This window comes from Castanea sativa, chromosome 1 (genome assembly GCF_040712315.1).
Source record: "Castanea sativa cultivar Marrone di Chiusa Pesio chromosome 1, ASM4071231v1".
Classification (NCBI taxonomy): domain Eukaryota; kingdom Viridiplantae; phylum Streptophyta; class Magnoliopsida; order Fagales; family Fagaceae; genus Castanea; species Castanea sativa.
In genome coordinates this window covers 14,965,643-14,989,099 of record NC_134013.1, presented here as the reverse complement: position 1 = coordinate 14,989,099, position 23,457 = coordinate 14,965,643, and the positions used below count along the sequence as shown (strand labels likewise).

Genomic DNA, 23,457 nt, shown 5'->3' with positions numbered 1-23,457 from the left:
ATCAATACTATCACTACAATTAACCATTTCCCGTGTGGTTATCAATAGTATTTAAATTATATATATAAGAATTATACTATGCATCTTAATGTATATTTTTCAGTATATCCATGCAATTGTAAAAAAATTTCATAATGCAAAGTTTTGTTAATCAAAATTTTCTGGTTAATAATATAAATTTAGACTTAACTAAACCTTTTAAACATGAATAAATCTACCTAATAATATCCTTACATCATTTTTTAAGGACTTAACAAAATATAAGAATGACTATTTATCAATAGTATTTACATTATATATATATATATATATATATATATATATATATATATATATATATATATAAGAATTATACTATGCATCTTAAGGTGTATTTTTTAAGTATATCCATGCAATTGTAAAAAAAATTACATAATGCTAAGTTTTGTTAATGAAATTTTCTGGTTAATAATATGAATTTAGAATTAAATAAGCCTTTTAAACATGAATAAACTCATGATTAATAAATATAAAAAACAAAAACAAAAACAAAAACAAAACCAATAGTATCACTTAAATAATAAAATGCAATAATTTTTTTTCATTGTTTTATTAAATGATATCCATTCCTGTTTAATATTTAAACATAAATTTAGACTTAACTAAGCCTTTTAAACATGAATAAACTCATGATTAATAAATAAATAAAACAAAACCAATAGCATCACTTAAATAATAAAATGTAATTTTTTTATTATTTTATTAAATTATATCTATTCCCGTGCAGTAGCACGAGTTACGTACTAGTAGGAATAACATCAGAACCAAAAGCATGCGTAATATGGTGAGCTGAAGAAATCCAATGAAAAACTATACTAAAGGAAAAACCACTGAGACGGCTTAACTATCAATTCCAAGGAAAACAAATCTGCACAGTAGAATTGAAGTTTACAAATTGAAAAACCCTATTCTAATTTGCTATTTCATGTAAAATTTATTGAAATTACCCAATGCAACTTAAATCTACCAACTTTTCTTTATTATTCTTTATCACAGTACGTACTCTGGATCATGTCAAAATATATATATATATATATATATATATATATATATATATCTTTTTTATTATGGAATTATTCTTGGAAATGTTAATGGTATTTTATTAGCTATTATTTACACCATTTTTGGAGATAGTTATGACTCTTTTTAATTAGAATGACAAAAACTTATTCTAGACATGTTGGGAAAATTCTATATAAGTGGAAATAAATTTCAGCAATTACAGCAGAAGCACAACCACATAAGAACACAAATACTTCCGTGGAAACTCTTTCTCCTTGAAAGGGAAAAATCATGGGACAAATTCAGAATAATTTCACTATATTAAATAGAGATTACAACACTGAGGGATACAACTTAAGCAAAAAAAAAAAACTCTCTTTTTCTTTTTACTCATTGCTCTCTTCTTCACTGTGTATCTCTCACAATTTTCTCTTACTGTCTATATTTTTTCTTCTCTTTTGCTTGCTCTCACTTAGAGTATCCATAGCAATGGAGCTAAAAATTTAGCTGTTTAGCACAACAAAAAGTTATTTTATCTATTTTACCGATACATGCTGCAGAAGTGGATCTATTTTACCTTTCAATACAATAAAATAATATAAATATCACAATAAAATAAGATATCTACTACAATTAAATAATATATTCACTACACACAACCATCACAGCTACACACACAACCAGGCAGGGAATAAAAAATTGTTTTTTTTAACTCTAAGCTACAGTGCACATCTTTAAATAGATGTGCACTGTAGCAATGAAGCTAGAAAAAATAATTATAACTTCACTGCTGAATGGTAATTTTTTGTGTTTTTGTGGAACTAAAATAACTATAGACATTTTTACCTACACTGTTACAAGTGCTCTCACGCAGTTCTTCAAGACTACACCAGTCCTCACATTCTAGGACTTCGCTTCTTTTCTTCATGCTTTCAAATGGCCGAATGGCCTCTTCCTTTATTTCTTCATCTTTTCTTTCTTTTCTCCCTTTCACATCTTCACATCAAATCACAATAAATGCATGCCAACTTATCTTGACTTTGTTTCAACCAATTTCTTTTCTTCAACTCTCCCTTAGCCAAATGATCCTTGCCTTTGGATTCTTTCTTTTCTTTCTTCCTTCAGCGCGTTAGAAATGCCTTGCATCAGCTTGGCATTAAACCAAAAGCTGATTTTGTGGGGGCTTGAGAAGACATGCTCATAAATGAACTTTGACAAGAGTGGCAAGCAAGTGGGTTGGACACGCTAGGTGCCAAGCACCCAACAAGACAATGTGTGTAACTGTGATTTATAAATGTCATTTAAAGTTGCATATTCACGTTTAAAAAAAAACATTGTGTAAAACAAATGCAATCCTTTAATACGGTCTTGCACGCTGTTGTAATTGCTTTATTTTGTTCCTTATATTTTGTGAGATTTTATTGTATTAAGTTTAGTACTAAGTTGGTGAAGAATTGAGTATGAATTGAAAAACAAGTGGATTTTGCGAGAAGCTCGCGAGAAGTTAACCCGCTAAAGAACCACGTGAGAATAACATACTAGAAGCTAGAGAGTCGTGCCAGCCTGGAGGATTTCACGAGTGTCTCGCGAGTAAGGCCTTCTCGCGAGACACCCGCGAAACTCTCTGCTTGGAGGATTTTTAAGTGACTTTCTTACCCTTCACCTATACTATATATACCCTCATTACCCACAAAAGTAAGAGAAGCTATTCAGAGAGAAAAACCCTAGATAAGTTTTCTACAACACACACACCCATCTTTTAGAGAGAGAGCTACTCATCCTTAGTAAAAAATCATTGTAGCCTCTTCTCTTTCCCTCTCCCATTGACATGCCATGAGAGGAGATTTGTATCTAAACACAACTCACACCTTTTCAGAGTGTAGAGAGTGTTTTGGAGCTTGGAAAGCTTTGGGGATTTGCCAAAAGAAGCCGGTGATACTTGGTGGATGCAATCGGGTATATTGCGGGATTCGAAAAGCTAGACAAAACACGGTTTCGAGAAGCTTTGTTGGAGTAGGAGCTTGGAGGGCTTAGGTACATTGAGTAGATTAGGCTTGGAGGGTCTCTTGCTATTCGTGTATTCTAACTTATCTTGACTTTGTTTCAACCAATTTCTTTTCTTCAACTCTCCCTTAGCCAAATGATCCTTGCCTTTGGATTCTTTCTTTTCTTTCTTCCTTCAGCGCGTTAGAAATGCCTTGCATCAGCTTGGCATTAAACCAAAAGCTGATTTTGTGGGGGCTTGAGAAGACATGCTCATAAATGAACTTTGACAAGAGTGGCAAGCAAGTGGGTTGGACACGCTAGGTGCCAAGCACCCAACAAGACAATGTGTGTAACTGTGATTTATAAATGTCATTTAAAGTCACGTATTCAAGTTTTAAAAAAAAACATTGTGTAAAACAAACACAATCCTTTACTACGGTCTTGCACACTATTGTAATTGCTTTATTTTGTTCTTTGTATTTTATGGGATTTCATTGTATTGGGTTTAGTATTAAGTTGGTAAAGAATCGAGCATGAATTAAAGAACAAGTAAATTTCGCGAGAAGTTAATCCGCAAAAGAGCCACGTGAGAAGCACATACTAGAAGTTGAAGAGTCGTGCCAGCCTGGAAGATTTTGCGAGTGTCTCGCAAGTAAGGCCTTCCTACGAGATACCCGTGAAACTCTCTGCCTGAAAGATTTTTAAGTATGACTTTCTTACTCTTCACCCATACTATATATACCCTCATTACCCACAAAAGTAAAAGAAGCTATTTAGAGAGAAAAACCCTAGATACGTTTTCTACAACATACACACACTCATCTTTTAGAGAGAGAGCGCTACTCATCCTTAGTGAAAAATTATTGTAGCCTCTTCTCTTTCCCTCTCCCATTGTCATACCTTGAGAGGAGATTTGTACCCAAATACAACCCACACATTTTCAGAGTGTAGAGAGTGTTTTGAAGCTTGAGAAACTTTGGGGATTTACCAAAAGAAGTCGGTGAGGCTTGGTGGATGCAATCGGGCATATTGCGAGATCTGGAAAACTAGACAAGACATGGTTCCGAGAAGCCTTGTTGGAGTAGAAGCTTGGAGGGCTTAGGTACATTGAGTAGATTAGGCTTGGAGGGTCTCTTGCTATTCGTGTATCCCAACTTATTGTCTAGTGGATCGATTTACTGCTTGGAGAGCGGCGGAGAGGTTTTTCACCGAGTCCTTCGATTTCTTCTTCAATAACACATCGCCGTGTTATCTTGTGTTTGCATCTCTCTTTCTTTACTCTTGTGCTTTACTTTTATTTTTTGTTGCTCATGTTTATGCACTAGAGTAGTATCGGTTGATTGCACTTCATTTACTCTTGTTTTCGCACTTAGATAAGTTAGAGTAAAATTAACTGAGCTGTAATTTTTTAATTTGGGGTCTAAACAAGCTCTTGTGTTTTAACACAAATCTGAGCTTTCATAGACAATTGATGTGCAACTTTTGTCAAGTGATTGACTCATACGGTTGAATTTGGAGCATGATAGATCTCATCTACTCCTACACAATCAATAGACAATTGATGTGCAGGTTTTGTCAAGTGGTTGACTCATGCGGTTGAGTTTGGAGCATGATAGATCTACTCCTAAACAATAAATAGACGATTAATGTGCTGCATGTGAAACTTTTCTCAAGTCATTGACTCGTACAGCTGAGTTTGGAGCATGATAGATCCACTCCTAAACAATAAATAGACAATTGAGAATTAGACATTCGCTCCTACATCCAAATTTCATATCTTAATACCTTACATTATAAACCAAATTGCTCATCAAAATTACCAACAAAACAATTACAATTAAATCCTGAAACAAACACACTTCACCGAAATTCACCACCAAAAAAAAAAACAAAAAAACGCAAGAGGAGTAAACCAATTCTATAGTAGAAACCCTTCAATGGTAAATTTCAAACTTAAACCCATTAAATTAAATTGGCACTTCATCAGATAAAGGAGTGGTAGTAGCAACCAAAGAAAGGAGTGGTGCCAAAGCAGAGAAGAGAGAAAGATTAAAAAAATTGAAAAGGGAAAGAAAACCTAAATTTAATACTAAAAATGGGTTCATTATACGAACTTGATGCAAAATTATAATGGCAACCAACAAAAGGACTAAATTGATTGTGTTTGTAAACGTGAGGACCAAACTAAAACTTTAAAAACAAGTGGGGGGGGGGGGGGAGGAAGCCCAACAAGACCCACCTAAGGTATAATTGGGCCCAATTGTTCATCAGATTTAGCCCCACCCAATCTAGACAACTTAAGTACTTGGCAGACTAGGAAGGCCGAGGGTTTCAGCCCACCCGAGGAGTTCAAGGAACAACTGCTCTTTGGGAAACAAGAAGAGGACCACAAGAGCAGAGTTTGAGAGGCCGAGGAAGACCATGATGATGCACAAACAAAAGAGAAAGGAAACTTCCAGATCAAGCATCCATCACCTTTGCATTAAATGCCCTATAATAACTCACTTTGCCGCATTAATGACAGAATAACTCCTGAACAGTGCCCTCGCAGCTTGTAACATACTTTACCACCACCAACAAGGCAGTGATGTGATAAGTATCCAAAGAAAGAATAAGAGCCCTCCAAGTGGAAGGCTGCCATATTTGCGTGGAACTACATAAGTACATTAGTTAGACAAGCAGTGGATTACATCACCCCGATTCGCACCAAGTTTTCTCTGTTGGACATGGAGAAAGCTCCAAGGATTGACCCGAGGTTAGACTACTCTACGAAACCCCTTTGGACGACTGCTCTGTGCTTGTCGGTATCTTTCATTCTTCCGGCCAGGACCAATTCCACCTTAAGGCCATGATTGAGTCATGACGAGCTAGACTAATGACGCTCTTTCAAGGACCGGCAAAACTCTATAGTGCTGATGATCAAACGTTGCTTCGGATGTGTATGAGAAGGAAGCTTCTCACAGATATTGACTCTTAGATAGATACCAGCATTTAAACGATTATAAATAGGAAGGAAGGTCATACTTGAGGGGGGATCAGAAAAAGGAGAGAGAGAGAGAGAGAGACAACGAGATAGAGAGAGAAAGATATTAGTGTAATACCAAGAAGTGTATTTCTTAAGAACAATGATTCCTCGGCTAGCCCGAGGAAGGAACTAAATAGTAATCTCTCTTTTTCTTGCTTCATTTCTATCAAGTGTTGTTTTTCTTGCTAATTCATCTCTTTAATTAACAAGTTGTAGTCCTTAGGAATCAAAGTATTGGCTTTAACTACCCATCTCTACAAATTAATTATATTGGGCCCCCATCCAAGCCCATTCTTAGCGGATTGGACCTGGTATCCAGATCTGCCCCCTACAAAAATAATTGTCAAACATACTAACCTTTGTAAACTCCTAAGGGCCAAATTGATTTTAACCCTGTTTTTTTTAATTACAATTTACAAAGTCTCCACCTTTATCTAAATTATTAATGTACGCCTCTCATGAGATTATTTGTTCAAGTGATAGTAGTTATAGAAAATTTGTGTACGATGGTCTGATTCAATGCCTTCCAAATACACCAATATATCAATTAGAAATCTTCACTTCTATGATTAAGACGGTCATCAAGATTGATATGTCATAATCTTAAAAGATGAAATGCTTAATTTCATCACAAACTACAAACTAAGATTTATGAGTTTATAATTAATTGAAATTTATATCTTCTATAGGCAAATCACATACAATCATCTCATAGACTATTCATCAAATGAATGATGACTAATGTTCATGTAATTCACATAAAATAAAACACTTTTATTAATTAAAAAAAGTGATTAGATACAAATCCCAACAAATAATTAATACATTTAAATTGCCAACATTTGGGTGGCCTAGTTGGTTAGATACCGAGCCAACAAGTCTCAGGACTTGAGTTCGAGCCTCAACAACTAGTTGTTGGTGCTCCTTATACCCCATCTTCATTCCATCCAAAACGATAATAAGTGAGTTTCTCACAGACTGGGAGTATGGGATCTCGCCCGGAAGCGGGTAGGGTGCTACTATGGTCACGCACATGTAGGGAAGCCACACTGGTCGCTCCCTTTTACTCATTTTTCTTTAATAAAAAAAAAATAATATGAGCCCAAACTCATCTCATATTTAAAATAAAATAAAATAAAATAATTTAAGTTCTGAACTTTTTAATATTTGACTTGATTGGGTGTGCATTTGTGACATGATTATAAGCTGATACAAGGGATCCTTTTGTTTTTGTTTTTGTTTTTTGTTTTTTTTTTTTTGTGTCCTAAAAAAACAAAGCTTTTTTTTTTTGTTTTGGTTGCTGCTGCTACTGCTGCTGCTGCTTCTTCGGTTAGCTTATTGCTTAACCAAATAGGTACCTTTGCTCGTCCCCACTCAAACATTTTTGGTCAAAAGGTCAAAAAACAATTAACTATTTGTGAGTCTCACTCTGTGGTTTTTCCTTAAAATGTCAAGTCCTTTTCGTCAAAAAGGAAAAAAATTAAATAAATTATTTTCAAACGAATACCGGGTCTGTTTACCGTCGGACTCAAGTCACCTTGGGCCACAACCCAAAAATGTAAAATAGACAGAAAGAAAGAAGGAGAAGGCTAGGGTTGAAGGGATTCACAAAATTTCACACCAGTCAAAAGCCCAAAGCTTGTGTTCATTGTTCCTTCTTTCCTAACTAAACACAAAAACACAACATGGACTATGGTCCACCCCCAAAGAACTTTTGGAGGAGAAGGGAGTTTACGGACTCTTAACTCCTACTACTACTCACCGCTCTGCTACTAGAATCAGAATCAGAGTCAGAATGGCTGCCACTCGCTGCTAAGGAAAACCTTCATCTTTCTCAACTTTTGCTTATACCGTTTCATCATCAGGTATAGCCATTTCTCATTTCTCATTTCTCCTACTCCTTTCTTTTTTTTCTTCTTCTATTTCTTAGATTACTCTACATGTATACGTGACCTACAAACAGTTTCCAAATTCGAATTTAGGGTTTCCCTACAGTACGATTAGCACGAGAGCCTCACTAGTTCACTGCGACGTCGTTCTCGCTGTTTTATCTTAGGGTTTTGTAAATTACCCCATTCCTGCTAGTAATCTTTGGTAAAAATATATAATATGCACGTTTCGTTTTAATTTTAATTTTAGGCGTAACACCACAACTACCCTAAAAATCCTGCTTGTGTTTAAATTTAATTTTTTTTTCACATTCGAAATAATTAGTATATTCTTTATTAATGATGTGATTATTATTATTATTATTATTATTTTTTTTATTATTATTATTATTATTTTTGGCTGGGTCTGAAATGTTTGCCATCTTTCTTTGTTGATTAATGCCAAGATTGTGTGAAAATTAATCACTATTTTGTTGGTATCTCATTATGCTCTAAAATTTTACTATTATTTATGTTAAGGTTCAATAATATATATATTAGACATAGGTATATATGTGTAGTTTTGATAGTTATTAACAATTAATATCATAATGGCATTGCTAATTGCTATGCTGTTTCTAAATGTTTTTGTTGTTTTGGTGCAAAGTTAGTGCGCATGATGGTTTACACTTGATCTCTGAACTTCAGGTAAGTTTGCTTGTTGACAAGTAAATGTACTGATGCTCTTCCTCTGCACCTTTTGTTTCTGCACCCACGCGCACACTTATATACATATGCATTTGTTTTGGTGCAAAGATATTGCAATGATGGTTTACACTTGATCTCTGAATTTCAATTAAGTTCACTTGTTGAGAAATTCATGTACTGATGCTCTTTCCTTTGCACCTTTTGTTTGAATTCACACGCACACACACACTTGCATGCATATACACATAAGCATTTGTTTTGGTGCAAAGATTTTGCAATGATGGTTTACACTTGATCTCTGAACTTCAGGTAAGTTCGCTTGTTGAGAAATTCATGTACTGATGCTCTTTCCTTGCGCCTTTTGTTTGAATACACACACTCGTGCACACTTGAATGCATATACGTGTATGCATACTTATCAAAAAAGATATTGCATATGATGGTTTACACTTGATCTCTGAACTTCAGGTAAGTTCAATTGTTGAGAAATACATGTACTGATGCTCTGTCCTTGCACCGTGTGTTTGAACACACGCACACACACACATGCAAATACTTGTATGCATTTGTTTTGGATATTGCAAATGATGGTTTACACTTGATCTCTGAACTTCAGGTAAGTTCTTGTTGACAAGTACATGTGCTGATGCTCTCTCCTTGTACCTTTTGTTTGAATATTTCTACACACACACATTTATTTGTATATCTGTTCTATGTATAAAACTGAAGATAAGGTAAGAGAAATGGAGGGAGGAAGATGTCATAATTTTTTTTGAAGTTAGACTAGTCCTGTTATTTTGTCTAATTCTCAATTCTGCCCATGATAAAGAAAGCGGTTAGAGTGAGAGTATCCAAAAAGAACAAAACCAGAGACAGAAGGACAATGGGTTGTGGTACAGATGGCATTTCCTCCTCTTATAAGTGTGTGTGGAGGGTGAGGTCATGGATTCAAAACCCATTATGTGCGTGTGCCTGGGAAGCATGGGTGCGGCGTTTGGGCCGCCGCACCCGCGTCTGATGCGGCCCAACGCGCAGGCAACGCTGCTGCCTGCGCGTCCGTGCCGCGTCGGGCATTAAAAAACTAATTTTTTCAGCGTGATTCGCGTCGATTCAGGCCGACGCATGCGAAATCGGGCCGATTCGGCCCCGAATCGGTACGTATCGGGCGCGGCGAAATCGGCCGATACCGGCTGAAATTTTAAAAAATATATATTGCTCTTCAGTTAGGCTCTCTCCCATTCTCTGTATTCTAGTTATTATTTACTATTACTCTTAAATTTGGTATATATTTATATAATGTGAAAAAAGTATGTTTAGCAATATGTTAAAAATATAAATAAAAATATTTTTAATAATTTTTTAATCGCCGCACCCTGCCACACCCGCACCCTACTTTTTTAAAAATTGCCGAGTCCCGCACCCGCTCCTGCACCCGTGCTTCATAGGCGTGTGCGTGTGTGTAACTTACCTATCCCAAAAAAAAAAAAAAAAAAAACCCAGACAGCAGACCTCACAATCACTAACAGTAACTTAATACACTAGGGACTACTTAACAATCACGTCTATAGGAATTCTACAAATACTGCAATATGCAAAGGACTCAATTCTGTGTGAAAATTCTGAACTTCTTCACTGTGAGCCTACCCTTAAAATCCTGCATAATCGACTTCTGTATTTCTACTTCATTCCTTGTCTTCCCATTATGTTCATTCCTATTTCTCCAACTATGTTTGGACAAATTAAATTTAAAGCCATTATTTAGGGATAGTTTCAAATCAAATCCCAGATTTTTAGAAGTTTCAAATTAAACCTTACACTTTCATAATGTTTCAATTCAAACCATGCACTCATTTATGGTGATGCCGATAATGGAAAATGTTTAAACAGAATGACACCGCGTGGTGAAATTCTTCCAACCATTGTTTTTGAGACAAGCATATATAACATGTCTCTGTTTCTAATTGGCTAATCAAATAGAAGTAATTACGTCCTCTCGTTTCTTTTCTAGCATCCAAATGCTTCCCTACAAATGTGTTTTATTTTATTTCATTTCATTACCTTCCATCAAGTAATACATAATGGGTTTGATTATGATCCCTGCTTATCTTTTGATAAATATTTGTTATTCATCTCCTATTTCTTTTGATATGCAGACAATACAAATGGGAAACAAAAAAAGGACTAATGTTGATAAAAGGGACATAGTAAAGTGGACAGAACGTTGGGATGACTTTTTTGTTGAAGCACTTGTTCGCCAACAAAGCATGGGAAACAGAATTGACAAGGTTTTCACTACGAAAGCATATGATAATATAGTGAAAGAACTGCGTGAAAAGATTGGCAAGCCATTTGAAAAAGATCACTTGAAGAATCGAATGAAAACTCTTAAACATAATTTCAATGAGTGTTATGACCTTTTTAAGGATACAAATGGTTTTACCTGGAGTTCAGAAACAAAAATGTGGACTGCTAAACCTGAGGTGTGGAAGGCATTGATAAAGGTTTGTTTCCTCGTCATAATTTAACTTGTATGAAAACCCTCAGGGGTGGCACAATCAACTGGGGACCACGCCTCATGAGGCAAAGATCACTAGTTTGAAACTCCTCCCCCCTCCCCCTGTCGGCAAAACTTGCTTATCAAAACATGATAACTTAAAAATCTATGAAATTCATATGTAAAGGAACTATTTTTTTTGTTCATAGGTAAAACCTGGGGCAAAAAAGTGGATGACTACACCCATTGCCAACTACGATAAGCTGTTGTTGCTCTTTGCAAAAGAAAGGGATTTTGCAAGGGGTTCAAAGGTGGATGCGCACCAGCATGGTACCTCACGAAATGGAAGCTTACCTTATGATATTAATCAAGTGATGTCACAGAATGAAATTACTCTTACTCTGGAGGACTTGAATGATATGAATGATGGTACTAATCAGTTACCTCCTCCTATTGAAGCAAATTCTCAGGCAGATTCTCAACCACCTTCTCAGTCAGCTACATCGTTGAAAGGCAAGAAACGAAAGGCTCCAAGGGATGTATGTGAGGGAAATGTTTATCAAAGGAAAACAGATGTTTTTGAGAGGGAGTTTGAAAGTATAAGGGAAGCAATAAAAGACGTTGCACGGGCAATTAGGGAGGGAAATGTTATTGCAGAAAGAGGCCGACCACGTGTGTACTCAGAACAAGAAGTTTTCACAGAATTGGTGAAGATTGGTGTTGATGTGCAATTGCGCTATAAGGCCTACACTTTCCTTGTTGCAAATGCTGGAAGGGTGAGGGCATTCTTTGGTTGCCCAGCTGAGGAACGTAAGGATTTTTTGCTCCAGCTGATGTATAGTCCCCCATAATCTTGGTAGTTTTCATTGTTGTTGATGGGGCTTTTGTAGGCACTGGAATGGCTGGTGTATGGCCTTTGATGACTTTAGAACTCACTAATATAGGTTAGGGTTGTCTTTTGTTTATATTTCTCAGTGTGGAAATATATGTTCATAAGTAGTATTTTGGTTTATATGTTCAAATGATGTCCCTACCAGACATTGGATTAGATAAAATTAAAGCATGTTATTTATCAAGTCCGCTATAAATTAAAACCTCTTTCTCTCTCTCTCTCTCTCTCTCTCTCTCTCTGTATGTTTATGGTATTCCTTGTACCAAAAATATTCATTCTGCAGAAGTTAAGCAAATTGTGACGGTGTAGTGATATGCCTGCTGAAGCAAATTGTGACAGTATAGTAATATGGGCAAATAGATGAATCTTGAACTCACATACGTTTCTTTAGAACTTGTCAGTTATTGAAGATAATTCGGTACTTTTAGTTAGCTTTGCAGCTCAACTGGTAATTTTTGGTGCTTTTAGTAAGATGTATATGGTTCAAATTTCCTGGTATTAAAGAATATTAAACTTTTCCTATCAAATAAAAACTTATAGTGATTCAATGTAATCTTCAGCATTTTTAGTGTCTCACCAATTAACTTCAAACCAATGGTAAAAAAATTAGAAATAATCTGTCTACCAATAATCAAAGTATTGTTTCAAATCACTCCCAAATTAATTGTAAAAAATTCACTGGTTGTGCTCCCACAAGGTCAAAGTGCTTGTATTTGTTTTTACAATATTTGTGTGCAATTTAAAAATACATTTAAAAAAAATTCAAACTCAGAAGCATTGAATACACTGATTTGTGTCATCTATACTACTATTTAAGGGGTTCCTCTTGTTTAGATTCTTCATTATTTGTTCAAAAATGCCCTTACAGTCCTATGTTTAAGTAGAAATAAAATTAAAGAACAATTCGGTAAAAATGCAGCTCTTCACTCCCACTAAAACATTGCCTAAAAAATAGGACCATTCTCTTATTAATTTTTAAATTAATTTATTTACTTTTAAATTAGATTTTTAAAGTAAAAATTATATGTATATAAAATAACTAAATACAGTTTTTTTTCCTACAAAATAAGACCACTAAAAAAAAAAAACTTCATCACACGCGTTTTAAGCGTGGGATGAGGCTAGTTATCTATATTATTATTTAAGAGGCTTCTTCTATTTGGATTTCTCATTTTTTTTAGCTCAAAAATGCATTTATACCTCTATATCTAAGTAGAGATAAAACTCAAGAACAATTTGGTAAAAATGTATCTAACTCCTACTAAAATATTGCCTAAAAAATAGGATTACTTTCTTGTTAATTTTCAAATTACTTTATTCATTTATAAATTAAATTTTCAAAATAAAAACAATATAATTTTTTTCCTACAAAATAAGACTACTAAAAAAATAAAAATAAAAAATAAAAAAAAGCCTCTCGTGAGCATAATCATTTCTCAAAAGCGTATAAACTATAAAGCCCAGGTAACTAGTTTCCCAGCCCAAACAACTCAAACACATGGACCAGACTCAGATTCCGCCATACCCATACCCATACCCATTATCTCGCATTCTTACTAATCGAGGTTTTAGATTTTTTTTCTCTTTTTTCTTTTTTAGGTAAAAACTTATAGCAGGGTCCAACGAAAAACCCCAGGAATTGATCTAAGCACCGGGTTACAGCCTCAGTATTCACTCTGAAGTTTGAACTGATCTTCCTTACCTTTTTGTCATCCCATCAGGTACAAAAACTCTTCAAAGTTTTTTTCTTATTTTAACTTCTTATTCTATATGAAAAGAACAAGGTGTTTTTCATTATTCTTTGGCTGTTGGTTTCTGATGAATATTGATAATTGATGCTATAAGAATATATTAGTTGGTGGAAGTTTTTAGTTTAGAAAATGTTTTTGAGAAAATCTTATGTTTTTCGTACTGGTTGAATTATGTGGGGGCTTGTTCTCTGTGGCAACCCAACAAGAATGATTAAAAGTTTTTTTTTAATAGTGAGAAATCAATCATAATAGTGAGATTTGGGTATTGAATCTCAACCAACAAAAAATTAGCATTTAATATACTTTCTGTGATATACACCATTTCAGTATTCTCTCTTGTCCTTTTGGTTGTGAGATAATGTAGGGAAAAGGGTTCAAAATTTTGATGACAGGAAGTATAGGATCCAACAGATATAAATCTCTTAAACTCACAGTAACCCATGAAAGAGTATTATCTGATGTTACTTGGACCCCATTAGGACTTAAGTTAAACTGTAATTGAACCCATCTCAATTAGTTTCTCACTCGTTTCGGCCCCTTAGGCATTGGTCATCAGCGGAAAGCTGCTGCTATGGTCGCACCTAGGCATGGTCTTCGATGGACTAGGATCCCCACCATCTTTAATTAGCTTTTTCTTTTAAAAAAAAACCCTGGTTGTGCACATTCATTTCCTTAATTTGTCTTCTTGATGTGCAATGATTAAAAGATCTTGTTTTTCAAAAAAAAAATTTGGGCCAATCGACTGTATGATATAACTTTTTTTTTTTGGTGAATTATGATATAACCTTTTGTTATACACTATAAATAGGAAATGATATTTAGAAAGGAAAAAATATTTAGAGCTTTGGGTTAGTCTAAGGCTATTATTGATGTTTGGTTGTTAAAAATAGTATGGGTTTGGTGAGAAATGGAAAAAAAGATGAAGACGTTAGCTTTTATATTAGACTGATACTTTAGGAGTTTTTTAAATTTATGAGGAAAAGGCAGTTCTTTGTATAATGTCTTGATTATGGACTTTGGAGATATGAAGTCAGAAGATCTCACATTCAAATTTCATTGTTTGATTCTTATAAAAAAAAATCATGTTTCATGTTTCACAATATGTTGGTAATTTTGGCAAGAACAGCTGTTCATTTATCTTTTGCAGTAGCAGTAAGCATTTTTATTTGATTGCTGCAAGAGAATTGTGGTAACAGAAAAGAATCTGGATAGAAGGATTATTGTGTAAGGGCTTGAACATTGCATTGAATTTGGCATGTGGTTTGGTGAGAAGGTTTTTCCTATAAGGTGAAGTTCATTAGAGTATAATGGCATGCAATCTCTTATCTAGATATAATGCCTATAAGGCCATGAAGTGTACTTATTTTTATTTTCCTTCTCTTCTTAACAATTATATTGGATGGGGGAGAGTTTGTGTGTGTAAGTTTAGAGCTCAATAGGCTTCTCTTGTTCATCATGTGAGTTTTGCTTAAAATTGTTTTCCTTTCTTCACTGGAGGTTCCTGTCTTTAATCTGGGTATAGTAGATGTAAAAGCTTTCATGTCTGGTGTTCTGTTCTACAGAAAGGGAAAGACAGTCTATCAGCATTTTAGTCCAAAATTGAAGAAACAATTCATAAAACTTAAAATAGGAAGGAAAATTGAAGTAGTGTATCTGAATGTAATATCATGGTTTCCTTAGGTCTGAAATCATTTGTTTCTCCACTGAATGAGGAGGCATTTTAAGATCATGTTAATACCCCACCTCAAGCCAGTGATTTTAGGCTCAGTTACCAGGAGTGCGGTGTCTAAGGGCCCTTAAATCACTTCCCATATAAAATTCAGATGTTTTCCCATTTATTTGGCTTAAATCTGGAAAGCAGTTGATCATTGACTTCGTGTAAGTTGGGTTGGTCATATAATTGGATAATGTAACCTTTTTTTACTTTTTTAATTATTATTCTCTTGATTTAAGTTATTCTTCTTTAGCTTTCTGAACATGTTTTATCAAGTTACTGGTTGTAATATATTCCAGCAAAAGGGAAAAAAAAAAATTCATTTGTGATATTTTATCCATATGATGTTCATTTTTTAAAGGATCTATATAATGTTCTTGAGTATGCAATTGAGGTAATTAAAAGTTCTCGGTTCTATATTATGATTCAACTTATGATTTATGTGTGAAACAGAATGGTTATTCCTCCACCTGTTAGGCCTCCAAGAATTACACAGTATCTTAAGCCTTATGTCCTGAAGATGCACTTTACAAACAAGTACGTGAGTGCCCAGGTGATACATTCACCAACTGCCACTGTTGCCTCTGCTGCAAGCTCACAGGAGAAGGCCTTGAGGCCAAGCTTGGAAACTACCCGGGATGTGGCTGCTGCTGCAAAGATTGGAAAAATATTGGGGGAGCGCCTACTGCTTAAAAACATCCCAGCTGTTGCTGTCCACTTGAAAAGAGAACAGAGATATCATGGGAAGGTCAAAGCTGTCATTGATTCTTTGACAGAAGCTGGTGTCAAACTGCTTTAAGTTTTCCTCTTCTTTATAAAATTAAATGTATTGCTGAATGTGCTTATAACTTCTTTTTTCTAATAGGATTACTTGGGGGGATCAATGAGAAGAATCGATGGTGAGGTTTGTGTTGTCTGCTTAATGTGATCATGATAAACAGGGTTCACAGTTGTTGAGGTTGTTAATAAAATTTTCTTCCCATTTCTTGTTGAATGTTAATTTATAAACCAGGCAAGTACAACATATTTTCAGAGAATTTGTATGTGTCTGCTCGCCATAAGAAGTAATGACCTGCATAAGCCTGCCAGGAATTAGAATGTTGAGCAATTTATAAACTTTCTCATCATTTAAGATGGATGTGTCATGGCTGCAACCGTGATGTGATGGTTGTGACTAGCACTAGTGTTGTGGCAAATTAGAGGGTCATGGTCTGTATTTAATAGATGGTCTTTGGTGGTGATGCTGATGAATTTTACAAAGTCATAAGAGCCCAGAAAATAAAGAAATGCACACAGAGATGAGGCATATTTCTCCCCTCTTGCCCTTTCGGTTGATGAACATGAGCTTGAGAAAACACGATTGACTCCTACAGTTTACTTTTTGCCATTCTGAAATAATGAGAAGGTGAAGAGTGTTATGAAGTATGAACTTTAAGCATGACTAATTACATTGTTACAGTTGTGTACAATTGCACTTCCCCATTGCTTGAGTGCTCTGCATCTAGTGTTCATCATGGTGTTCTCTTAATTAACTTTTATTTTAATATAAAGTATGGCAAACCTAAAAGCTGGAGTGTAATATTTATTATTGTTATGCTTCATTTGAGTCACATCAGCGTAACATTTTGGTCCACATCGGTCTAATTCAGTCTATTTGATCTAGCTTGGTCTACTTAAGTCAATTCAGTCTATTTTGGATTAATTGGACCCTAAATTTTACATTATATTCTTTTAAATAATACACGTACTATTTAACCTACAACATTTTTTCGAGTCCAAATTTTCTGTCCCACTTTTCTTGCTCCACTCTATACTCCACCAATAAAATCTTGCTACGTGTTCACTTAAGTAATTAAATAATATCATTATTGACTTATTAATTCTACCGTTATTAATTAATAGTAGTATTTAATTAATTAAGTGAATACGTGGCAAGTTTTTATTGGTAGAGTATAGAATGGAACAGGAAAAATGAGACAAAAAATTTGGACTCCATTTTTTCACGGACGTGAGATTGTCATAGTGACCCTAAACGCTTAAGAAAGAAGAGACAGGATAACCTTTATTTTACTTTGTATTTTGGTCCATCGGGCTTGCGGAGTGTAAGACTAAATCTTCAGGGCCTTCTTTACCTGATTGACAAATGAACAAAAAGTGATTAGCCTGATGGGCTTTTATGGGCTTCCTGATGTGATGTGGTTAGGAAATTAGCATTTGGGGACGATCCAGTAACAAATAAGAAACAAGCAACACTGTACCCAAAACAAAAAGTAACAAGCAACAGTGTTTTAGGAAAGAGAAAACAGAAAAGCACTGGAATGATTCCCTTGTTGGTATTTGCTTACGATAAACCTCTCCAAGCACACCAGGTGTTTGCTGAAATTTCTCAGTGACATCGAAATGCGTCTAAGTAGTTTAACACCAACACATCTTCAAACTCTCACGCACACACACACCTCCAACTTTCCAAACAATGGATTGCTCATTCTCGACCATTAGTCTATATCCCATCCCATGGGGAAGAAATGGCAGGGTAGCCTTGATGGCCTCTGCCCATTCAAGTACTAGGAGAAGATTGCCCAAGAACCTTCAGTATCCACGGCGCACCAAGCTTCCTCCGGACTTTGGTGTTAATTTATTCTTGAAGAAGGCCAACAAAAGCAAAAGCACCACTGACCCATCTCTAACTGATTTGATAAATAGTCAAAAACCTCACTTGGCAATAGAAGAAGATACCCAAGAAGAAGAAGAACAGAACCAAGAAGGAGAAGGAGAAGATGGTATTGTTTGGGATTCAGATGAGATTGAAGCTATTTCATCCCTTTTCCAAGGGAGAATACCTCAGAAACCTGGAAAGTTGAATAGAGAAAGGCCACTTCCACTCCCACTTCCCCATAAGCTTAGACCTATGGGACTTCCTACACCAAAGAATAATGTTAAATTAGTTTCTCCAATGGCAGTTTCTTCACGTGTATCTTTATCCAACAAAGTGTACAAAAATCCTGCTGTTCTTATTGGTGTAGCCAGAGAAATTAGAAGCCTTAGTTCAGAGGCAGATGTGTCTGTCATTCTCAACAAGTGGGCTAGATTTTTAAGGAAAGGGTCCTTGTCATTAACAATTCGGGAATTGGGTCACATGGGTCTTCCTGAGAGAGCTTTACAGACATTCTGTTGGGCTCAGAAACAACCTCAGCTTTTCCCGGATGATCGGGTATTGGCTTCGACAGTTGAGGTCCTGGCAAGGAATCATGAGCTGAAGATGCCATTCAATTTAGAAAAGTTCACTTCTTTGGCGAGTCGGGGTGTGATTGAGGCAATGGTGAGAGGGTTCATTAGAGGAGGAAGCTTGCGTCTTGCTAGGAAGGTTCTTTTGGTAGCCAAGGATGGTAAAAGAATGTTGGATTCTAGTGTTTATGCAAAGTTAATATTGGAGCTTGGGAAGCACCCGGATAAAAAAATGCTTGTTGTGGCCTTACTGGATGAACTTGGGGAAAGAGAGGATTTCAGTTTAAGCCAACAGGACTGTACAGCTATCATGAAAGTTTGCATTAGGCTTAGGAAATTTGAAATTGTGGAGAGTCTGTTTAATTGGTTCAAACAATCTGGGCGTGATCCAAGTGTCGTTATGTACACTACTTTGATTCATAGCCGTTATTCAGAGAACAAGTACAGGGAGGCATTGGCTGTGGTTTGGGAAATGGAGGCTTCTAACTGTCCCATTGATCTTCCTGCTTATCGTGTGGTAATTAGGCTTTTTGTTGCTTTGAATGATCTCTCAAGAGCTGTAAGATATTTTTCAAAGCTTAAGGAAGCTGGCTTCTCGCCCACATATGACATATACCGGGACTTGATTAAAATTTACATGATTTCTGGGAGGCTGGCCAAGTGTAAGGAGGTCTGTAAGGAGGCTGAGCTGGCAGGATTCAAGTTGGATAGAGAAACAACATCATGGTTTTTGCAATTTGAAAGAGATAAAAGGTTAGGTTTTTAAAATCACTGTGGCTTCTACTGTAATTGTTTATGCTCCTTATCCACTCTTCTTCTTCTTCTTCTTCTTCTTCTTTTTCTTTTTTTGTTTTTTTTGTTTTTTGGTTTAATTTCTTTGTTTTGAAGGGGGTAGGGGTTGAGATGTTATCTGTATCAAAATGAGACCATGGATATTTTTGTTTTCGATGAATGATACCATATATATTTGCATCTTTCTTTCAAAGATAAGACATCACAAAGTCTTAATTTAAGAATTACAATTTAATTAATTGATGCAATAAACACATTTAAGCATGAGAAGAACACAACTACAGTTACATTTACACCATATAGTTTACAATATAAGAACAACTAAGGTGAAGTAAAACGATGTCATTGTAATTTCATACAGTATATAAGTTGAGTTTATCAACTACGTGTTTCATTGCACACGTAGGATTGTAGATTGCTATTTGCTAGTTTATGTTTTGGCTTTTTTATGAACGCCTGTGTTTCTATAATTACATTGACTGTTATGAGGAATATATATATCTAGTAATTGTTTCTTTCTAGGGAATGCTTAGTTTCTTCAGTTTCCCCTAAACCGTATTCATAAAATTTGGATAATTCTAAAAATTTCTTTTGTTTTATACCAATTTACTACACATGTTCTGATAATTTATATATTTATTACGGTGTCTAATCTTTCAAAATGGTAATTTAGAGATGGGAATTTTTCTTTTACTCAGGAAGGAAAAAAACTATTGCTTTTCTTTCTCTATTTTATCTTCATATTCTGTGTTACACTGGGTACCTCTAATAACTTCCAGATTCTCATATTCCAATCAAATGGTGCCCATATCATTAGTTTGTCAGTAATGGCAGAGACTATCAAATGCACCCACACTTATGGAACAGCTTGTATCACCAGAACAGTGATGGCTAAATTGGATTACTGCATTTATGCAATTCATTTTCATTGTTCAAGTTTCTGGTTTCTTGGTGCAAAATATTCCTACCATAGACACAATCAATCAACTTGTCTGCTTGACTCAGTGTTTCCATATGTGCAATTCCCCTAGGGTTCCCACCCCTCCCCCCCCCCCACCCCACGGAAAAGGCACTTCCATAGCTAAGTTTTTGAACACAAGATCCATGATTGATTGTATTCTAATTTGATTATTGTTAGTAGTTAATTGCCTTCTTAATTTGATTATTGGTTTTGGGAGTATGTTATGATATAAATATGCCTATGTTAGGCCTTTATTTATGCATTTACAAAATACATCAACCAAGTGGCTTACTGCATACATGTGAGTAAATAGATGGGCAATCTCTTATTCAGGCGCTGGCTTTCAGTTGCTTTCTCTCCATTTATGACTTCAGCCTCTGAATATGGTAATTTACAGTTTTTTCCTTCCATGTGTCCTTGTCAAGATGCATCTCATAAAAGCTAACTTCCCCACTGGCTTTTATGGTAAATGCGGCAGTGCTCCTAGTGCCATAAGGTCCCTGTACATCAGAAGATAGAGGGATGAGTAAAACTTAGAAATTCCCTGGGTGGGAATTGTATATAAGCTAACAATATTTACCAGTGGGGTGTCAACTTCAACAAATATGGAGCTTAGGTTGAACTCCCAGTCTAGGGAACAAATATGAGGTAATTTGCTTTCATCAGCTTTAACTGTGTCCCTCATTAGCTTCTCAACCATCTCCTTCAAAGGTATCTCACCTTTGCCATGCTTAGCTAGCCATTCCTTAAAACTCAGCCCTAAGCGTTGAGCCTGCAGAATTTAAAAAAGAAAAAGGCAAAACTTGATTGTTTATTTGGTTATACGTGTTATTTTAGGGTTAAACAATGTAGTGTGCAGGGTGATACTCTGGCTCTGCTGGATGAATCTGCTGACATATACTGATCCAGATATAGGAAGTGTTCTTTTGTTCTGGTGTGTTGGAGATTAAGAATGAAACACGTTGCAAATCTTATTTTCAAACCATGCTATAAGAAGCAACAATCCATGGTACGTAGGGAAGAAATATCTTCATATTTAAGCTACATTTTTTGTGTTGTTTAACTTATTGAGGCTTCTTAAATCATTCTTCATTTTCTGCATATAACTTGTGTTTTAATTTGCCTAAACTACGTTGAATTTTTTTTCTTCTCCTTGTCTTGTCCATCCTATAATGTTATTATGAAAAACGATAGTCTTAGTAGCCAATTTGGCAGTATGTATTTTTCTTTTTCCATTGTGTTTGTTCTATTTTGAATAAAAAGAGTGCATGTTCTGTTCTTACCTTATGCCATGGGGAGTCGAGCTTTGCATTTGAAAGCACGTGAATGCCCGGAGAAACCTCCTGCATGAGAGTGGGTTCTCCTTTCGGCCTGTTGGAGACATAAAACATGGTTTTGGAAGAGATATCAGCCACAATAAGGTTAAATCCATTGTATTGATGGGCCTCTTTAATCAGTTCCGCTGCAAACTCCTTGGGAGTCTTTGTGCTCTGCAATCATTACATGTTAGAAATAAAAAGTGAACCAACTACGAAATTGAGTCAATAACAAAGGGGCAGCCAAGTTTTTTCCCCTCGAGTGAATGTCAAGAAGTCAGAATTTACTATTTAGCAATTTCCCTTTGTAAGAAGTGGATAAGGATTCCTTGTTTTTAAAGTCAAGATTAGTAGATAAAATGACTGGTCATTAGGTTTATTTAGCTGTAGGAGTATCTTTTGTTTTATTACACCCAAAACTCTTAAATCCAAAACTTAGGAGTATGTTATGGATTCTTAACAAACTAATCACGAGTCACAACGAAGGTCGGCCACATGTATACCTCTAAGAAAAGCACAGGCAGGTCTCCACGACTCTTGGCCTCGGGGAGAGTATGAAGCTCCAACACGTTTGTTATAAAAGCCACCCTCCCTCCTCTTGAACAAGCCAACCATGTGCCACCTGCAACCTCATCTCTGCCTCCTAGTATCTCACAACCTTCCCACCAAGCCAATGGTTCTGTAGGCCTTCAAGCACAAATAAAATACCGATCTCATTATACTGATATTTAAACCAAAGTATAGAAAGAAAAATAAATGATAAATCAAAATTAATAAGCTTGCCTGTTGTGATATTCATCTCTATTTTGCAAGAGAAGAAAGGGGTATAGCGGGTGGGCTTGCCAAGCAAACGCAGCTATACACATTGTTCTAAACTATGAAGCTTATTCTGAGTTTTGATAGAGTTTGAAAGCTTGGCCTTTAGTCACTAGACTCACTACTGAAATTGAAGAAACCTTATGGTGTTATAAGAACGTGGAAGAAGAACGTTCACTCTTGACCATCAACTGCTTTTGCATGCGTTTCGGCTTTAACCACAATTACACGTTGTACTGACTTTATAGGCTATTGAATTGGGTACTGCCGCATCTCTGAGTTATCGTGGCTTATACTTTATACAAAACAAGTGGCCATGGCCTGTTAAAAAATTCTCATTCGTGGGACGGTCTAAAACCATTTTACCGTTTATAAAATAAAATCTACAAATTAAAAATACTCCGAAATCATCTACACGGCAAGTATTTGACTTTTGTTAGATCAAGTTACATCTAGTATAATTTTAAACATTTTTTTTATCATTTGATAACTTTTAAAGAACTAATATTTTGAAAATCACATTATTAAATTATATGTTTTCTACGTTAGTAAAACGAATGTCAAATATCACATGAATAAAATGTTATTTACTATTTGATTTATAAACTCAACCTTTATGCAGATTTTTAAAATATAAAAACTTAAAAATTTAAACTTTCATAGATGAGATAGTTATTAATTTCCATCATCTTGAAATTTTGCAAGCTTGAAATGGACAATAATCAATAAGAGGAAAATGTAGCCTAAATTGTGGATTTGTCAAAATTTGTGTTCAATAAAAAAAAAATATATTAATGGTATAATATTGCATAAAGTTTTAAAAGATGTAATACACCATTGTGAGTTTTTTTAAGACATTCTCTCATCT

The 23,457-nt window shown here is 35.3% G+C and overlaps 4 protein-coding genes and 5 non-coding genes across 12 annotated transcripts; 8 read left to right on the top strand and 1 right to left on the bottom strand.

The window, feature by feature from the left end:
* The first annotated feature begins 7,578 nt into the window (after positions 1 to 7,578).
* Positions 7,579 to 12,226, top strand: LOC142627608 (uncharacterized). 2 transcript variants are annotated; one of them, XM_075801564.1, is made up of 4 exons: positions 7,651 to 7,917; positions 8,588 to 8,628; positions 10,782 to 11,129; positions 11,332 to 12,226. In XM_075801564.1, the coding sequence occupies exons 3-4, from the start codon at positions 10,791 to 10,793 to the stop codon at positions 11,971 to 11,973; spliced, it is 981 nt and encodes a 326-aa protein (XP_075657679.1). In that variant the 5' UTR covers positions 7,651 to 7,917; positions 8,588 to 8,628; positions 10,782 to 10,790; the 3' UTR covers positions 11,974 to 12,226. The 2 variants fall into 2 exon arrangements, with proteins under 2 accessions (XP_075657630.1, XP_075657679.1); XM_075801515.1 differs by lacking the exon at positions 8,588 to 8,628 and having other exon boundaries at positions 7,579 to 7,917.
* LOC142622971 (small nucleolar RNA snoR101) lies at positions 8,602 to 8,665 on the top strand. Its single transcript, XR_012842005.1, has one exon. It is a non-coding gene; the product is annotated as a small nucleolar RNA snoR101 (small nucleolar RNA).
* Positions 8,750 to 8,813, top strand: LOC142622975 (small nucleolar RNA snoR101). The gene has a single exon (XR_012842009.1). It is a non-coding gene; the product is annotated as a small nucleolar RNA snoR101 (small nucleolar RNA).
* On the top strand, positions 8,911 to 8,974 carry LOC142622972 (small nucleolar RNA snoR101). The gene has a single exon (XR_012842006.1). It is a non-coding gene; the product is annotated as a small nucleolar RNA snoR101 (small nucleolar RNA).
* Positions 9,070 to 9,133, top strand: LOC142622973 (small nucleolar RNA snoR101). Its single transcript, XR_012842007.1, has one exon. It is a non-coding gene; the product is annotated as a small nucleolar RNA snoR101 (small nucleolar RNA).
* LOC142622974 (small nucleolar RNA snoR101) lies at positions 9,218 to 9,279 on the top strand. Its single transcript, XR_012842008.1, has one exon. It is a non-coding gene; the product is annotated as a small nucleolar RNA snoR101 (small nucleolar RNA).
* Positions 12,227 to 13,561: 1,335 nt separating the features above from the next.
* Positions 13,562 to 16,473, top strand: LOC142613131 (uncharacterized). 2 transcript variants are annotated; one of them, XM_075785339.1, is made up of 3 exons: positions 13,562 to 13,735; positions 15,933 to 16,227; positions 16,345 to 16,473. In XM_075785339.1, the coding sequence occupies exons 2-3, from the start codon at positions 15,934 to 15,936 to the stop codon at positions 16,405 to 16,407; spliced, it is 357 nt and encodes a 118-aa protein (XP_075641454.1). In that variant the 5' UTR covers positions 13,562 to 13,735; position 15,933; the 3' UTR covers positions 16,408 to 16,473. The 2 variants fall into 2 exon arrangements, with proteins under 2 accessions (XP_075641454.1, XP_075641463.1); XM_075785348.1 differs by having other exon boundaries at positions 13,566 to 13,735; positions 15,933 to 16,473.
* A 1,217-nt stretch (positions 16,474 to 17,690) lies between these two features.
* LOC142613142 (pentatricopeptide repeat-containing protein At2g01860) lies at positions 17,691 to 20,508 on the top strand. The gene is made up of 2 exons (XM_075785358.1): positions 17,691 to 19,457; positions 20,322 to 20,508. Exons 1-2 carry the CDS (start codon positions 17,953 to 17,955, stop codon positions 20,389 to 20,391), a joined length of 1,575 nt encoding a protein of 524 aa, XP_075641473.1. The 5' UTR covers positions 17,691 to 17,952; the 3' UTR covers positions 20,392 to 20,508.
* On the bottom strand, positions 18,381 to 22,882 carry LOC142613120 (uncharacterized). 2 transcript variants are annotated; one of them, XR_012840236.1, is made up of 6 exons: positions 22,557 to 22,882; positions 22,277 to 22,460; positions 21,741 to 21,947; positions 21,038 to 21,229; positions 20,757 to 20,957; positions 18,381 to 18,397 (listed from the first exon to the last, which is right to left on the bottom strand). XR_012840236.1 is itself a non-coding variant. In XM_075785321.1 (5 exons), exons 1-5 carry the CDS (start codon positions 22,637 to 22,639, stop codon positions 20,820 to 20,822), a joined length of 804 nt encoding a protein of 267 aa, XP_075641436.1. In that variant the 5' UTR covers positions 22,640 to 22,881; the 3' UTR covers positions 20,682 to 20,819. The 2 variants fall into 2 exon arrangements, 1 of the variants encoding a protein (XP_075641436.1); XM_075785321.1 differs by lacking the exon at positions 18,381 to 18,397 and having other exon boundaries at positions 20,682 to 20,957; positions 22,557 to 22,881.
* Between the last annotated feature and the right edge of the window lie 575 nt (positions 22,883 to 23,457).

Bases quoted from the DNA above. Each gene is read 5' to 3' on its own strand.
- LOC142627608 (XM_075801515.1), top strand. From the start codon at position 10,791: ATGGGAAACAAAAAAAGGACTAATGTTGATAAAAGGGACATAGTAAAG. The intron at 11,130-11,331 runs GTTTGTTTCCTC...TTTTGTTCATAG, and splicing joins TGTGGAAGGCATTGATAAAG to GTAAAACCTGGGGCAAAAAA.
- LOC142613131 (XM_075785339.1), top strand. From the start codon at position 15,934: ATGGTTATTCCTCCACCTGTTAGGCCTCCAAGAATTACACAGTATCTT. The intron at 16,228-16,344 runs GTCAAAGCTGTC...TTTTTCTAATAG, and splicing joins AACAGAGATATCATGGGAAG to GATTACTTGGGGGGATCAAT.
- LOC142613142 (XM_075785358.1), top strand. From the start codon at position 17,953: ATGGATTGCTCATTCTCGACCATTAGTCTATATCCCATCCCATGGGGA. The intron at 19,458-20,321 runs GTTAGGTTTTTA...TTAGTTTGTCAG, and splicing joins CAATTTGAAAGAGATAAAAG to TAATGGCAGAGACTATCAAA.
- LOC142613120 (XM_075785321.1), bottom strand. From the start codon at position 22,639: ATGTGTATAGCTGCGTTTGCTTGGCAAGCCCACCCGCTATACCCCTTT. The intron at 21,230-21,740 runs GTAAGAACAGAA...TAAATTCTGCAG, and splicing joins TCGACTCCCCATGGCATAAG to GCTCAACGCTTAGGGCTGAG. The intron at 20,958-21,037 runs GTAAATATTGTT...TCTGATGTACAG, and splicing joins TTGAAGTTGACACCCCACTG to GGACCTTATGGCACTAGGAG.